Genomic DNA, 17,382 nt, shown 5'->3' on the forward strand with positions numbered 1-17,382 from the left:
TGCTATCGGCAGCCGCACTCTGTCCTCCCAGCGACCTGTCCTTTGGTTCCAGTTGTGTTCCAACGCCTCTTGGAGGGGCCTCATATGTAGCCTGGCATTCGGGACAATGAAAATGCATGATGCCATGGAGCCCAGCAGAGATGTCACCTGACGGGTCGTAGGTGCGTCGGATTTTAACAGGTCTTGACACTTTTTCTTTATTGATAATAGTCGTTCCTCCGAAGGATACACTCTTTGGAGCTCTGGGTCTAGTATTGCTCCCAGGTAGTGGAGGTTCTGTGTTGGAATCAAGGTGGACTTTTGGTAGTTGACTTGAAGACCTAGAGACTCGAAAACCTTGAGCACAATGTCCCGATGGGTTCTCGCCTGCTCCGGAGAGGAGGCTTTCAGTAGCCAGTCGTCTAGGTATGGGTAAATGAAGATTTTTTGTTTTCGTAGATGTGCCGCTACCACTGCCACGCATTTCGAGAAAACGCGGGGGTAGATTTCAGGTCGAATGGTAGCACCTTGAACTGATAGTGCTGTGAGGCTACCTGGAAGCGCAGGAATTTCCGATGCTTGGGAACTTTTGGGATGTGAAAGTATGCATCCTGCAGGTCGATGGAGCACATCCAGTCTCCCCGATGTAGCTGAGGGCAAATCTGGTGAAGAGCCAGCATCCTGAACTTTTGCTTTTTTACGTATTTGTTCAGTAGCCGTAAGTCCAGAATTGGTCTGAAAACGCCCTCTCAGACTTTTTTTTTCGCTACCAGAAAATAACGGGAGTAAACCCCCTTCCCTCTGTGCGCGAGTGGAACTTTTTCTATTGCCTTCTTTCATAAAAGGGCGAGAGCCTCTTTGCGCAATAGGCTGATGTGAGACGGATTGCATTTGGCTGGTGGCAAGTGCAGTGGAGGTTGCCGGAAAAGAAGAGAGTAGCCATTCTCGACAATGTTGAGCACCCATTTGTCTTTTGTTATAGCACGCCACTTGTGAATAAAGTCTGTGATACATCCCCCCCACCGGAGTGATGCACAGTGTTAAGGGAAGCGAGTCCTCATTGTTTGGCCGGCGCTTTGGGTGTGGACTGTTGTGGTCTACTTGACCCTCGTTCCCTCGTGGCCTTACGAGACAGAAAAAGCGGGCGTCCTTGCCTCTGCTGTGGCCTCTGGGACCAGTGAGGGGTTTGAACCCTCTGCTGGAAAGGGCGCCTGTCATAAGGCCTATACCTTCGCCTGAAGTCCTTCTTCCTCTCCAGGCCTACTGCCCTCATGGTGTCCACTTCCGTATTCATGCGCGCCATTTCTTCATCCGTATGGGTACCAAACAGCGAGTTCCAGTTGAACGGAAGATTTAGGATACGCTGTTGTGCTTCCTGTTTTAATCCAGTCAGTCTCAACCAGGAAGACCTTCTTGCACAAATCCCATGTGCGTATCCATGTGCAGCTAAGTCTGCCCCATCTGCCGCTGCACTGATGACCTGGTTGGAGACCAGACATCCCTCTTGAAGGTTCTCTTGGAAATCCTGCCTGTCCTCTCTAGGTAATTTCTCTGTGAACCTGTTCAGAGAGTCCCACAGAGAACGGTCGTATCTGCCTAGCGCTGGAGAACTTCATCATAGATGCCGCCGTGCCGCACATTTTTCTCCCTAGAGAGTCTAGATGTCTGCTCTCCTTGTCCGGTGGAACCGTGGAGGATGATGCTACTGAGTGAGTTTTTCAGGCTGCGCCCAATATGACTGAGTCCGGCGGCGGATCCGTTCTGAGAAATAAAGGATCTTGTTCAGGTGTTTTATATTTTTTCAAAATCCTAGCAGGAGCCGATTTGAGGGTGGCTGGCGCTAAAAAGGTGTCCATGGTTGGTTGCAACAGACCAGGCACTAGCGGGAGTAGCTTTTTCAAAACCGCTCTATGCTGTAGAGTCTCAAAAATGACAGATGAGGAGGTTGATGGTTCTGGAACCTCTATGTTTAGCTTCTGTGCTCCCCTGACAAGCACCTCATTAAAAGTAGTGATGTCGTCCACCGGTGAAACCCTAGCTGGTGGAGAATCTGTTAAGGTGGGGGAGTATCGTCTGACGGATGACCCTGACGATGACCAAGAGGGTGACCTTCTGTGTCTTGATCGTGACCTAGATCGTCGCTGGGAACGTGACCTGCTGCGAGATGCTGTAGCAGAGCGCCCAGGCCTCGTGGTCGGCTGGCGAGAAGCAGAACGAGCCCGTCCTGCCCGCGCTGTCGGTGATGGTGTTCTCAGGAGAGAGGCAGTAGGAGAGTACATCCTTAAATACTGCGAGTCTGGGGAGGCCGTTGGTCTATTAAGGCTCTCCAACCATCTTGGTGACAAATTGATGGGTGAGACATGCCCCGCCGATGCCGCTCTCGACAGAGGTGAACCACTTCTTATGGAGACCACTGGAGATGGAGTGGTCTTATCTGCTGGCGGAAGCCGATGCTCTGCTCCCTGCAAGACAGGTAAAACCTGCGTCGACGTCGACAGCCGTAATAACGTCGAAGGGAGCGACGCCGGTTGTTCCTGTCTCGACGTTGAGTGTCTTGACGTCGAACGGCGATCTCTGGACCGCGACCTGCTCACCGTCGTGTGCCTCGACGTCGAAAGGTGGGCAGCCGACGGCAGATGTCCTCGCTCTCGCCGCTGGGGCGATTTCGACGTCGCCTTTCTTGACGTCGAGGGGTGCAAGGCCTTCGGCGGCGAATGGGCACGCCGATGATGGCTCGACGTTGATCGGCGGGTTGCCATCGACAGAGATCTGCCCCTGCGATGGCCATGTTCTCTCGACGTCGTATCCTTCGACGTCGGTCGGGTCGCCGTCGACGATCTATGACGGTGAGATGGTGGCAGCGACGACGTCGACGGGGAACAAACCGGTATCTTCCTACCTGCTGACGTCGATCTAGCCTGTCTCTCCTGAGAGTGGCTTGTTGGCTGCCTGGGAAGCGAAGAGGATGATGTTTTCTGCCTCTCGTGAAGCCCATGAAGCCTGATCTTTTGCCTGTCCTTCAGAGTCCTCTTTGACATGTTCTTGTAGTGTTTGCAAGTGTCAGGACAGTGACTCTGAGGCAAGCACACAATGCAGAGAGTGTGTGGATCTGACTGGGCCTTCTTCTTCCCACAGGAAGGGCATTTCACAAAAAGTGAAGGCATTTTTCAGTCAGGAAAAAACTTCCAGACTCAGACAATGATGCTAGATGTCGAGTAAAGTAGGAAAAAACGCTGTTCTAAAGTATTTTTCTGAGAAAAACTCAGAAAAACTGAGAGCTCATTGCTCCAGGATCCTCTCAGAAGAAGCCGGAAAAAAGAACTGACCTAACTGTGAACCAACTGTCACCTCTCCTTCACCCCTGAGGCATGGTGGGATACTGGAGGTGCTCAGGGTCTTAAAGGCACGGTGCCAACGTTTTTATGGTTCTCCTGTGTTAACCTGCAGCAGCCTATTGGCTAAGAATTCTCCATTGTTTTTCAATGTAGTTTTTTCTCTTTTTTCTCTGATGATTACTACTGCTTATTTCCCTAGGCCCAGTTGTGGGGCTTTGGTAGATATTTTTTCTCTTATTGTAATTTTGAAAAGAATTAAAAATAAAAAAATAAAAAAACCCATAGAAATAAAGCATTTTAGCCTGTTTATGATTATAGCCTGCATTGCTGTTTTACACATGTATATATGAGTTTAGTATGAACATTTGTCTACTAAAAATGCTATATATATTTTTAGTGCATATTTAATACTTTATATGTGTGTATTTTATATATGCTCCGGGGTCCCAGCACAAGGGCGGGAATATTCAATGTTTATGACTGTTGATGAGGATCCCCTGGAAGAGAAACATTGATGCTTCACTAAATCAGTCTAACCACCCCCAGATATTTCCTGCTAAATGCCACATCCACTTCCTCCTGCCATTCCATCACATATGCTCAATTCTATGCTGCCTTGTCAGCTCATTGGATAGTATAGGTCGGTGACTGAGTTAGGGAATATCTGCGATTCTTACCTACAACGAGAGATTTGTGTAGCAGAGTCACTAGAATTAGTTAACATATTAGGATCATGTAAAAAAAAAAAAAAAAAGCCTCATATCTTTCTTATAAGAATTGCACTTCTTGGACAATATAGCCACACCACCTTCCAAGAGTAAGACCCGACTTTTGGATGTCGCTAAACCATAAGTAAAGCTTAAACAAGAGGTACTTGGCAATTCAGTGAGCTCGTAGACTTATCCGGTTCTTGTGTTTCCAAAGACAGTCAATACCCATCACAAGATTGGCCTTGCTGCCATTGAGTCACGTAGTGCCCTGGGTGAATTTGATCATCATCCTGGTACAATTAACCATGTTTTTGTAACATGTTGCAGAAGGCATCTTTTATGGGTGCACCTTGGGTGGACAATTAAGGGGATAAATAGATAGGCCCTTCACTTTATTCCCTCTGCGGGCAATTCCAACTGTGCATTTCAGCACTCAGAATTCAGAGTCCGTTTAACAACCTCACACAAAAAAGGCAGATAACAAACCCAAACATAAAGAGCACCAACTATATCAAATAGAGCTATAAAACACAAATATATAATCTGTATAGCTACACAACACAGCACACTAATAAAAAGCAACAACGCAAAACCAACACCGTCTGGAGATGTTCTGTTCATTACTAAATGAGGATTACCTGTCTCCATAGAGAAGAGGTTTACTCAAACACTGGGTGCAGGCCTCGTGAAACCACTGATTACATTTGCAGCACTGCAGCATTTTCATGTTCCATCTGGTAAAAGAATAAACAACTATGAGAACAGCATCATCCCTAAGGATTAGAGGGATAGGGTACAGAGGTAACATAACTGATAAAGGAATTAACTAATAAAGAGAGTGAGGGTCTTAAAACTTTACATCTGAGAAACTAGCTAATACTATTTTATACAAAAGGCAGATAGTACAATTTCAAACAGAAAGAGAAACATTTTAACCTTACATTACCGCAGCACAGGAGCCACTTCTGCCCCACCCTGTGGAGGCGATCACGGAGAGGTGAGGGGATCTGCTCCGCACTTTCAGCTCGGGGAGCACTGCTGGCAGCGAGGGGGCTGTACCTGGGGGGACTAGGGGAGAGCTGGGTCCGGAGGAGTTTCTTCTGGGCACGGAACTGCCATCCTCGGTGCTGAGCTCTGGCGCCACTTCACAGCACCTGAGCGGCTAGAGAGAGGCCCGTGGTGACCTGCACACTCCCAGTGCTGAGGACACAGCTGGCCGCGGGGGCCCCACCCTTTGCTGTGCCCAGAGACAAAGCCTCTAAGGGCTGTTTGGTTGCCTCCCTCTGGGCCACGGGTTCCCTCGTGAACATGAGTGGCAAGGGTGAACCTCTTTGCAACTCCCTGGGACCACCACAGCGCTCCTCCATTAGGCAAGACTATCTGGAAAATTCCTCAATGACATCCAGCTGGAAACTGGCTCACTCAAATATGATTTTAAAAACGACATCCAGCAGCTTTACACCAACTTCACCTGCGAAGGAGCAAGAGTGGCTGATCTGGAATGATCCATGGACTCGGGAGCTGCTTCTGCGCCCGACACATAGTTACTCTGGAAGGACAACAGATTGAAATGCAGGCCAAGCTGGAATGAAGGGATGTCTGGAGGGGTGGAGGGTTGGCCCCTAGGGAGCGGGGGCTAGGGGTTGAGTATCAGCTCAAGCTGGTCGCCCCCCAATAAAAAACCTCCGACCTTCTTACCAGGGTCCACTTCTTCCAGGATAAGGAGGAGCCCGGAGAGGGAAACCTCACATCGTCTTCGTGGTCACACCATGCAGATCTTTCAAGACCGCTCTCTGCCAACAGTCAAAGAGGGGAGAGACTTCCGCCCGGTGACTAAGAAACTGTGTGGCCTGGGACTCAAATACCAATGGGTCCATCGCTTTCGACTCCTTTCACAATGGAAGGGCAGGCAAAATATGGTGAGATTGCCGGTGAAGGCTAAATGTCTGCTGGGCCTGCTGACGATTTGCCTGACTGGGAACCATCGCCCCTGTCATCTGAGAGGCCGGATGGTTGGCGTCCTGCTTGGCCGATGGTCTGAGGCCTGGATCACCACCTTAAAGCGAAAGCATTGCATGCCACCAAGAAAGATGATATCTCGCATCTGCATAACATGTAAAAAGAATGTTCACAGACCTGGAATGATGCTCCATGCTAAATGCCGGCCTCTTATTGGCCGTACAAAGGCTGAACACATGGGAGCCTACAGCCTGCTAATTTGATGCCCTTTTTCTTTGCAGGGTCCACAGACTCGGAGCTGGGCGCTTTTTAACACTGCCTACCTTGTCAGATACATTGTTTGTGCCACCTACTGTCATTAACCTTTACACTATATCCAACTGTGCTTGACAGCTGAGTCGCTGCCCAGTCACCACTTCCAACTCCTTTACCAGGCTTTGCTCCATCCAGGGTGAGACCTCTACATGGCGTATGGGTAACACTGCCATCTACTGATGGAGAAGTCCACAATGTTGGGGCCTGTTGTCCACTTCTTTTACACTGTTTTTGTTCTGTTTATTTCCCGCCGCCTGTGTTCTGGGGGGAGGGGGAGCCGGATACCTGGTCACATGCTAGCTGAGGCCCACGGGGACTCACCCTGCTTTCAGGCAGTGACACCCACCTCCTGCAGGCCGCTGGATCCCTGACTAATGCTAAAAACCTTGTCCCTGAATGTCAAAGGGCTTAATTCCTCCAATAAGTGGAAATAAGTCTGGTGCTATCTTCTCCAGCAGGATTCTGACATTTTCTTACAAGAAAGGCACCTCCTTAGGGAAGAATGCCATCGTATGGCCCACCCGCGATACCCCTGCCAACACTGGGGGTATGCAGACTTTAAAACAGCAAGAGGTTGCTATCCTTTTAAAGAAAGGATTCTACCTTTGGTTACTGAAGACTTCTTGGGACCCAGAAGGGTGATTTTTAACCCTGACGGTTGACAGGGGATCTTGACTTCAACCTTTATGTCCCCGAACCAAGCAAAAGGTACTTTTCTGCGCTGGGTGCTAAAGAACCAATTGGTTTCTGCAAGAGGGGATCTTCTAGTGGGCGGGGACTTTAATTTAGCCACGTCTAGACAGCTCAGAGGAGAGCTTACTAGCGGGTCTTGGTTGATGCATGGCGCTACTTACATTCGGATTGAAGGGACTACTTTTATAATTCTGATGTACACGCCTTACTCATGCATGGACTATATAGTCCTCACACACTCCCTCCTACGAGGCCTTGAGACAGCTCAGATCTCATACATCTCTATATCAGACCGTGCACGTCAAACTTGTCTGGACTCCATGCAAGACTTTACCGCAAGGTCCCCCTTGCTGGCGCCTGCGCCTGTAGCTCCTGCGGGAACCAGCAGACAGTGCCTCAATTAAAGAGGCAGTCACCGAATACTTTGAGCTCAATGTTTTGCCGGGACTCCGTCTCAAATGCTCTGGGACGATTTTAAGACTTCTATGAGGGTGCCATCTCTATAGCTGGAATGCGAGAGGCGTGCCTGTTTAAATCTAGTCTCACTGAGGAAATCCCCTCTTTAGAGCTCACAGATGAGCAGCACCCCACAGCACGTGCTAAACTGCAACTGGCCGTGCTGAGAGGTCAGCTGAGGCCGCACCGGGTTAACAAGGCAGAGAGATCTCTAATGGCGATAAGATGGGCACCCTCTTAGCCCACAGACTGGGTACAATATGCCCGTTCCCACATTGCGGGTGGCGTGCTCCACTTGGGCCGTCGGGGAAGGAAACACAAGGCTTTTCAGGCCTACTACCAGAATATCTGTTCCAGCTACCGTCAACTCTGACCTCCGCGAGTGTCCCTGGCGGCCTCGTTCAGGCCCTGGGTCACTCTGGAGCTTGAGCTGCGCCCTTACGGGGCACCCAGGAGGAAAGACTCCAGGGCTGGATGGCCTACAGGTTTCCTTTTACAAGCTTTTCCTCCCCTGCTGGCTTCACGCTGACAATGTCGGCAGCTGAGATAACGCTCTTCCCTAAGCTGGGTGACACCACTCTGTGTCCCTTACTAGCCAAATGCGCTACTGAACACAGATGCCAAACTCTATGCCTAACTGCTGGCTAATCGAATAGAAACCCTACTTCAGAGGCTGATTGACCCCAATCAGGACAGTTTCATCAAACAAAGACCGAGCTTCATTTTGAATACAAGGAGCTCCCACATACTTGCTGTCGGACTTACCAAGGTCCTTCCAACCTCCTGCATGCCTAGGATTTACTCACCTGTTACTCGTGGACGACACTACTTCCTAAAAACAACGTTTTACTTTTTGCGGATCGACACATTGGATCTGATCCGCGCACTCCATTTTTTCAACACAGGTGCCACCGTTACTTGCCTCTTTTGGATACCCCTTTCTTATACTACCATTTAAGCCTTGATAAAGTCACGGTTGTGACGAAAAACGTGTTGGCTGTGCCTGTTTGACTGTACTTCTGGACTTACGAAAATCAATTCTAATAAACGACTTTCTGGAACACCAAGAAGAATACCGAACAATTTCTCTACATAGCTGCTACACACAAGCTTTTACTTGTACTTTCTTAACTTGTACATTGTTTGTGAGTGCTGTGGTCACTTTTGTTCAAAGAGAGGGCGCTGATGGTGCCCAACTGGTCCAGAAAGTCTGGGTCAAGAACATCCCACCCTGCCTTGTCTCCCTTGACATAGAGATGGCTTTTGACAGGATCATTTGGGCCTTCGTACGTGCAGTCCTACACAACATTGGTCTGGGAACTACAATAATTTGTAAAATCATGAGCCAATATTTCGCACCCACAACTACCATTCAAGTGATTGGGCAGGTCACCTGCTCCTTCACCCACCAAAGGGGCACCCGACAGGGGTGTCCCCTACCCCTCCACTATTCGCACTTGTGGTGGAACCCCTGGCCATCAGCATACAACAAGACCAGTCTATAACCAGCATTACCTTAGGAGGTCAATAGCATAAGGCCCTGCTACTTGTTGAGGGCCTATTGCTGGCAATAACGGAGCCAGAAACTTTTCTTTCTGCAGTGGTCCAGTACCTGAAGGTGTTTGAAAAGGACTTAGGCTGTAAGATTACCATAACTAAATCCCAAATAATTAACTTGACCATCCCACCACCGCAAGTTCTGCGCCTGGCAGAGCTTGTCCCGTCCCATTGGGCTTCAAGCTTAAACCAGTACCCTACCCTTACCATTATAACCTCTTTATGGGCCTGGTCCCGAGCCAACTGGACGGTGCTTTGCAAGGCCATATTGGAGGGCCTGCGGGGATGGAAGACTCTTCATATTCCCTGGTTATCAAACTAAGTAGGAACTGGATAGTTCCCTGGGCATCTCCCAGAAACAGTGAGAACTCCTTTGGCACGAGATTCCTAAGACCGATAGGAGCATCTCTCAACAAGAATCGGTGTATAAACTAATACTGCAAAGGTAGTACCCCTCTGCCCTCTTGCAAACGATGTTCCCTGTGTCCCCAGATGCTTGCTGGAGGTGCGGCACATGCCGGGGACTTTCAGTACATATGGCGGTTGTGTCATTTCCTCACTATATTCAGGAAAGAAATCCTGGGCACATTAAGAACACACTGGGTTTTCCCATACCAGCAGATTACTGCACAATCATCCTGGAGGTCAGACTTATCACACTAGAGGCAGCGACTCAGCTATTCTTGTCCTCCACATGGCTAGGGCAGCAGAGCCACTTATAGCTTCGGCATGGAAATCTACGTCTGCTCTTTCAGCAGTGGCCTGGTTTACTATGGAATTTCTTGGCTATGAAACAGATGTTGGACAAGCTGACGCTTTCTGAAAAGAAACATACTCGCCTTTAACAGCCCCTGATCGACTTTATGTCGCACATGGAATACCTGTGCTTCTGGCCTCCTAGGCTCTGCGCCCTCCATCCGTTCGACTAAAGGCCTCCTTTGACAATATGGTGAATCCATAAATACTGATAGGCCGCAACATAGATGGGGATTCACCCCCTATCCCACCTCCCAATCTTAGTGGGCCCTCCTCCCCAGGATGGTCGCTTCCCCTGATGTACATTACCTGACGCTGAGTAGTTGGCGGATCCCTCTCTCCCCTTCCTTTTGGTTCTGAGTCTCCCCTTTTCCTCTTTGGGAGGGCCTGTTTGCCCTTTGGCCCCATCTGTGGTCATTGCCTGGTGGGTCTACTTGTTCTTCTTGGGATGCTCCCTCACAACCGCTGACCACTGGTCTCCCAGAGAGGGAATACATTATGTAGCAGGCCGCCTACATACCCACCTCCTGGCCAATGTGGACATGGGACTCTCCGTGTACTTTAGTTCGTTTATTGCCTGGCGTCCTTCGGCTCTTCTCCCTATTGAATGTCTCCTGCATTTGGCTACCCTGGCTGACACCTGTTAAGTCTATTTCATTCACGCCCAGGGAAGCAACAGATGTTATTGTACTGCAAATTAATACCTTAAGCCTGTCCTTGAACTGACGCCGAAAATCACTGTCTTGTTCTTGTACTGTATTGCTTGTTGAAAACCTAATAACCAGATTCTGAGTAAAAACAATCTTACAGTGCTGATCTAAGAAGCAAAACTCTGCTTCTAACACTCACTGGAAACTGAAATGGTTTCCACTTCTAAATACCTAGATTTAAGACTGTCCGTCTGAGCCACAAGGTTCTTTATCATTCATATCCACCATTTCTGGGTGATAAATTGAAGGCCTGCTGCCCTGCTCATCTTCTCTGAATCAAAGGACCTCCTAGTCATTCCAGCTTTTAGCGGCGCTCACATTACCCCTATTTGTTGGGATTTTCTGCACTGCAATTTTCAGCATATAGAAAAACTTCTAACATTGAGGAAGTAGTTAAATAGTTAAACTCATGTATTCTGTTAAACCTTTTGGCCTTTGGTCCCTGCTTTGATTGTTCAAGTGTGAATATATCTTTGGTGAACGTATGCTGTGTAATAATTTTTTAATTCATTTACGGCCAGCACCTAAACAGTGTGGTGTCTCCTAATCATATGCCTGATTCAGGAGGAAACCATTCAGAGGCAGGAGATTCCTATCTCAAAGACCACAACCCTTTGGATATTAAGAGACAGTGTGCCAAAACAGTTACAAATCTTCATTGTTTTTCTATTTAGGTTTTCCCCAGTATATTTATTCAAATGCATTTTCTTTTCAATATAAATACAGAGTAGTCAGTATAATTTAATGATTGTTTGATAATTCAGCCTGCTCGAATATGTTTAATGTCTGTTTCAGCAAGATAGGATATGGATAAGTTACTTACCTGTAAATCCTAGTTCTCTTCCAGGGGTATCCTCATCAAAGTCATAAACATTGAATATTCCCGCCGCCGCGCGGGGACCCCAGAGCATACATAAAACACACACATATAAAAGTATGAAATATACACAAAAATATATATATAGCATTTTTAGTAGACAAATTTTCATACTAAACTCATATATACGTGTGTAAAACAGCAATGCAGACTATATTCATAAACAGGCTAAAATGCTTTATTTCTATGGAGTTTTTTTTTTTAAACAGTCCTTTTCAAAATTACAATAAGAGAAAAAACCTTCCAAAGCCCCATAGCTGGGCCCAGGGAAAGAAGCAGTAGCAACATCAGTGAAAAAAGAGAAAAAACTACATTGAAAACAATGGAGCATTATTAGCCAATAGGCTGCATGCAGGTTAACATAGAACCATAAAAACTCGGGCACCGTGCCTTTAAGACCCTGAGCACCTCCAGTATCCCAACATGCCTCAGGGGTGAAGGAGAGGTGACAGTTGGTTCACAGTTAGGTCAGTACTTTTTTACGGTGACAACTTGTGTAGCAGATTTGAAAGATAGTGTGTCCTGCACTTCTAGGAGACTTGTGTCCGGGGAGGAGGGTGGGTTGTTTATGACTTTTATGAGGATACCCCTGGAAGAGAACTAGGATTTACAGGTAAGTAACTTATCCTTCTCTTCCAGGAGATCCTCATCAATAGTCATAAACATTGAATAGATTAGCAAGCCCATCCCTTAACTCTGCGGACTGTCTAACAGAAGTGCAGGAAGAGATATGTATTATGCAAACAAATTTCTCAGAGATGCTTGCCCAACTTGGGCGCCTGCTCTGGCATCTGAGCCCAAACAGTAATGCCTAGTAAATGTATGTACAGACTTCCATGTAGCAGCCTTACAAATTTCAGAGATTGGAACATTATTAAGGAGGGCAGCCGTAGCTGCCTTTCCTCTTGTCGAATGCGCCTTCGGCCTAGCAAGCAGTTGTTTGTTAGCCAATTGATACGCAGTAACAATACAAGAAACTATTCATCTAGATAAGGTTCGTTTTGAGGCTGCTTCGCCTGTTCTCAAATGAAAGTAATTTACAAATAAGTGGTGAGATTGTCTAATTAGTTTGGTTTTATCCAAGTAAAATTTTAGTACTCTTTTCAAATCCAGGGAGTGCAAAGCTTTCTCTGCCGGAGTATCTGGATTGGGGAAAAAAGTTGGTAGTGAAATAGTCTGATTGATGTGAAAATCTGACACCACCTTCGGTAAGAATGATGGATGAGTTCGTAGAACCACTCTATTCTCGTGGAAGACTGTGTATGGTTCTTTGGAGGACAAAGCCTGATTTTCACTGACCCTCCTCACGGAAGTAATGGCTACCAGAAAAGCCGCCTTCCACGTAAGGTGTTGCAAGGAGGCTTTGTGTATAGGTTTGACAGGAGGGCCCATGAGTTTCAATAGTACTATGTTTAGCTCCCATGAAGGGGAGGGTTGTCGAATGGGTGGAAAAATTTTTTTCAAACCTTCTAAGAAATCCTTGACTACTGGCCTTGTAAGAAAGGATTCCTGAGAAGGTGACTTACGATAGGCTGTAATGGCAGATAAATGCATCTTAATTGATGACACTTGCAGGCCTGATTTTGCCAAATGGAGTAGGTAAGACAGTATGACCTCCTCCTGAGCCAGTATAGGATTCTGACCTTGCTGACGACACCATATGTAGAACCTCTTCCACTTGAATGCGTAAGAACGTCGCGTGGAAGGTCGTCTGGACTCCTTTAAGATGTTCATGCACTCCTGCGAGAGGCCTAGGTGCCCATACTGCAGGAATTCAGGAGCCATGCCGTCAAGCTCAGAGAGGGAAGGTTGAGGTGAAGTATCCTGCCTCCCGGCCTGCAAAGGAGATCCGGTCTGCACGGCAGCCTCCTGTGAGGATGTTCTGATAGGTTGAGGAGATCTGTGTACCAGAACTGACGAGGCCATTGCGGAGCTATGAGAATCATTCTGGTGCTGGATCTGTAGAGTTTGTTGATCACCGCAGGTATGAGGGGATCGGTGGAAAAGTGTAGAGAAATATCCCTGACCAGTCGATCCACAGGGCATTCCCTCGAGACCCCGGACGGTAAAACCTGGACGCGAAGTCTGGGCATTTCTTGTTTTCCTCGTCTGCGAAGAGATCTAATTGAGGCCAACCCCATTGAGCGAAGATGTCTTCGACGACCTCGTCGTGAAGAACCCAATCGTGGGCGTCCTTGAGATTTCTGCTCAGGAAGTCCGCCTCCACATTTTGTTGCCCTGGTAGGTGGACTGCTGTAACAGACATTCCCCTCGCTAAGAGCCAATGCCAGATGGCCTGAGACTCCTGAGATAGGGGATGGGATCTTGTTCCCCCCTTGTCTGCTCAGATAATACATTGTTGTCGTATTGTCCGTTTGCACTAGAAGAGATTTCCCCTGAATCGATGGAGCAAAAGACTTGAGAGCCAGATGAACTGCTCTGAGCTCCAGCAGGTTGATGTGGTACTCTCTTTCGTTGTCAGACCACAGACCCTGAGCTTGAAGGGAACCCAGATGAGCTCCCCATCCATTACCAGTGTGTCAGACGGGATTAGCTGGTGAAACGGAACTCCTACTGACAGGTGAGGTCTGTGCATCCACCATCGTAACTATTGTCGTGCTCCTATCGGAAGACGCATTCCGTCCTCCCAGCGGCCTGTGCTCTGGTTGCAGTTGTATTCCAGCACCTCTTGAAGAGGCCTCATATGTAGCCTGGCATTCGGGACAATAAAAATGCACGAGGCCATGGAACCCAGTAGAGATGTCACCTGACGGGCCGTAGGTGCGTCGGGCTTCAGAAGGTCTTGACACTTTCTCTTTATTGATAATAGTCGTTCCTCCGAAGGATACACTCTTGCGACCTCTGTATTCAGTATTGCTCCCAGGTAGTGGAGATTTTGCGTTGGAATTAGTGTGGACTTTTGGTAGTTGACTTGTAGACCTAGAGATCTGAAAACACTGAGCACAATGTCCCGATGGCTTCTCGCCTGCTCCGGAGAGGAGGCTTTCAGTAGCCAGTCATCTAGGTATGGGTAAATTAAGATTCTTTGCTTCCTTAGATGCGCCGCTACCGTTGCTACGCATTTTGAGAAAACGCAAGGGGCAGATTTTAGGCCGAACGGAAGCACCTTGAACTGATAGTGCTGGGAGGCTATCCGGAAGCGTAGGAATTTCTGATGCTTGGGAATGATCGGGATATGAAAGTACGCGTCTTGCAGGTCCATGGAGCACATCCAGTCTCCTCAATGTAGCTGAGGGAAAATCTGGTGGAGAGCCAGCATCCTGAACTTTTGCTTTTTTATGTACTTGTTCAGTAGTCGTAAGTCCAGAATCGGTCTGAAAACTCCTTCTCGACCTTTTTGTGCTACCAGAAAATAGCGGGAGTATACTCCTTTCCCTCTGTGCGCGACTGGGACTTTTTCTATTGCTTTTTTCCGTAAAAGGGCGTGAGCCTCTTTGCGTAATAGGCTCATGTGAGCCAGATTGCATTTGGTTGGTGGCAAGTGAGGAGAAGTTTGTCGGAACAGAAGAGAGTACTCATTCTCTACAATGTTGAGCACCCATTTGTCTTTTGTTATACCACGCCACTCGTGAATTAACGCTGTGATACTTCCCCCCACCGGAGTGGTGCACGGTGTTAAGGGAAGCGAGTCCTCATTGCTTTGCAGGAGCTTTGGGTGTGGATTGCTGCGGTCTGCTTGACCCTCGGTCTCTTGTGGTCTTACGAGATTGGAAAAGTGGACGCCCTTGTCTCTGTTGTGGCCTCTGGGACCAATGAGGGGTTTGAACCCTCTGCTGAAAAAGGCGCCTGTCGTAAGGTCTATATCTTCGCCTGAAGTCCTTTTTTCTCTCCAGGCCCACTGCTCCCATGGTGACCACTTCCATCTTCATACGCGCCATCTCCTCATCTGTATGGGTTCCAAAAAGCGAGTTTCCGTTGAACGGAAGGTTTAGGATACGCTGCTGCGCTTCCTGCTTCACTCCTGTCAGTCTCAACCAGGAAGACCTTCTTGCACAAACCCCATGCGCGTAACCATGTGCTGCTAAGTCTGCCCCATCTGCTGCTGCACAGATGACCTGATTGGAGACCAGGCACCCCTCCTGAAGGATCTCCTGAAAATCCTGCCTGTCCTCCCTAGGCAGTTTTTCTGTGAACCTGCTCAGTGAGTCCCAGAGTGATCGGTCGTATCTGCCTAGGAGTGCGGAGGCGCTGGAGACCTTAATCATGGAAGCCGCTGTGCCACACATCTTCCTCCCCAGAGAGTCCAGGTGCCTACTCTCCTTGTCCAGTGGAACCGTGGAGGATGATGCCACTGAGTGCGTCTTCCGGGTTGCGGCCAATATGACTGAGTCCGGCGGTGGATCAGTCCTGAGAAACAAAGGATCTTGCTCAGGTGCCTTATATTTCTTCAAGATCCTAGCAGGAGCTGATCTGAGGGTGGCTGGTGCTAAAAAGGTGCCCATGGTTGGTTGTAAAAGACCAGGCACCAGCGGTAGCAATTTCTTTGAAACCGCTCTATGTTGCAGGGTTTCAAATATCACGGATGAGGAGGTTGAAGGTTCCGGGACCTCTATATTCAGCATTTGTGCTCCCCTGAGAAGCACCTCGTTAAAAGGTTGTGATATCGTCCACCGGGGAAACTCTAGCTGGTGGAATATCCGTTAGTGTAGGGGAGTACTCTCTAACTGAGGAGCTCAACAATGACCAAGAAGGAGACCTTCTGCGACGGAGTGACTGTGATGTAGATCTTCTCTGGGAGCGTGACCTGCTCCGAGATGTTGTAGCGGCGCGTCGAGACCTAGTGGTAGACTGGCGAGACCTAGAACGAGCCCGTCCTGCCCGCGCTGTTTGTGATGGTGTTCTCGGGAGAGAAGCCGAAGGTGAGTACATCCTCGAGTATTGAGAGTCTGGGGAGGCAGTCGTTCTATTAAGGCTCTCCAACCATCTTGGCAACAAGTTGATGGGCGAGACATTCCCAGAAGATGCGTCTCTCGACCGCCCAGATGAACCACTCCTTATGGAGACCACCGGAGATGTTGCGTGCCCTTACCCGCCGGTGGTAGCCGACGCTCTTCCCCTTGTAAGACAGGCAAAACCTGTGTCGACGTCGACAGTTGCAACGACGTCGAAGGGAGTGACGTGGCTCTGGTCTCAATGTTGAGCGCCTCGACGGTGACCGGCAATCCCTTGACCGTGATGGGTCATCGACCGCAGATGTCTTTGCTCTCGCCGTTGAGGCGATTTCAACGTCGTCTTTCGTGCCGTCGAGGGCTGCAAGGCCTTCGGCGCCGAATGGGCACCCCGGTGCTGACTCGACGTCAATCGGTGGGTTGCTGTCGACGGAGATCTGCACCTGTGGTGGCCATGTTCCTTCGATGTCATATCCTTCGACGTCCGTCGGGTCGCCGTCGACGGCGATGTGACTGTGGCAGCGATGACGTCGACGGGAAACAAACAGGTACCTTCCTGACGTCGATCTAGCCTGTCTCTCCTGAGAATGGCTTGCTGGCTGCCTGGGAAGTGAAGAGGACGATGTCTTCTACCTCTCATGAAGACCATGAAGTCTGATCTTCTCCCTGTCCTTCAGAGACCTCTTTGACATGTTCTTGCAGTGTCTGCAAGTGTCAGGGCAGTGACTCTGAGGCAAACACACAATGCAGAGAGTGTGTGGGTCTGACTGGGCCTTCTTTTTCCCACAAGAAGGGCACTTAACAAAAAGAGAAGGCATTTTTCAGTCAGAAAAAAAGTCTCTTTACTCAGACAAAGGTGTAAAATGTCGAGTGAAAGCAGAAAAAACGCTGTTTTGAAGTATTTTTCTGAGAAAAACTGAGAGCTCAATGCTCAAGGATCCTCTCAGAAGAAGCCAGAAAAAAGAACTGACCAAACTGTGAACCAACTGTCACCTCTCCTTCACCCCTGAGGCATGGTGGGATACTGGAGGTGCTCAGGGTCTTAAAGGTATGGTGCCAGAGTTTTTATGGTTCTCCTGTGTTAACCTGCATGCAGCCTATTGGCTAAAAATGCTCCATTGTTTT

The 17,382-nt window shown here is 48.5% G+C and overlaps 1 protein-coding gene across 3 annotated transcripts in view; it reads right to left on the minus strand.

The window, feature by feature from the left end:
- Positions 1–17,382, minus strand: part of PHF1 (PHD finger protein 1) — a 607,606-nt gene that overhangs the window by 353,614 nt on the left and 236,610 nt on the right. For all 3 annotated transcript variants that reach the window (XM_069241858.1, XM_069241855.1, XM_069241857.1), the window contains exon 7: positions 4,663–4,758. In XM_069241858.1, coding sequence (XP_069097959.1) covers positions 4,663–4,758 — 96 coding nt within the window. The remainder of the gene's footprint in view (positions 1–4,662; positions 4,759–17,382) is intronic.

Source organism: Pleurodeles waltl, chromosome 6 (assembly GCF_031143425.1).
Source record: "Pleurodeles waltl isolate 20211129_DDA chromosome 6, aPleWal1.hap1.20221129, whole genome shotgun sequence".
Taxonomy (NCBI): domain Eukaryota; kingdom Metazoa; phylum Chordata; class Amphibia; order Caudata; family Salamandridae; genus Pleurodeles; species Pleurodeles waltl.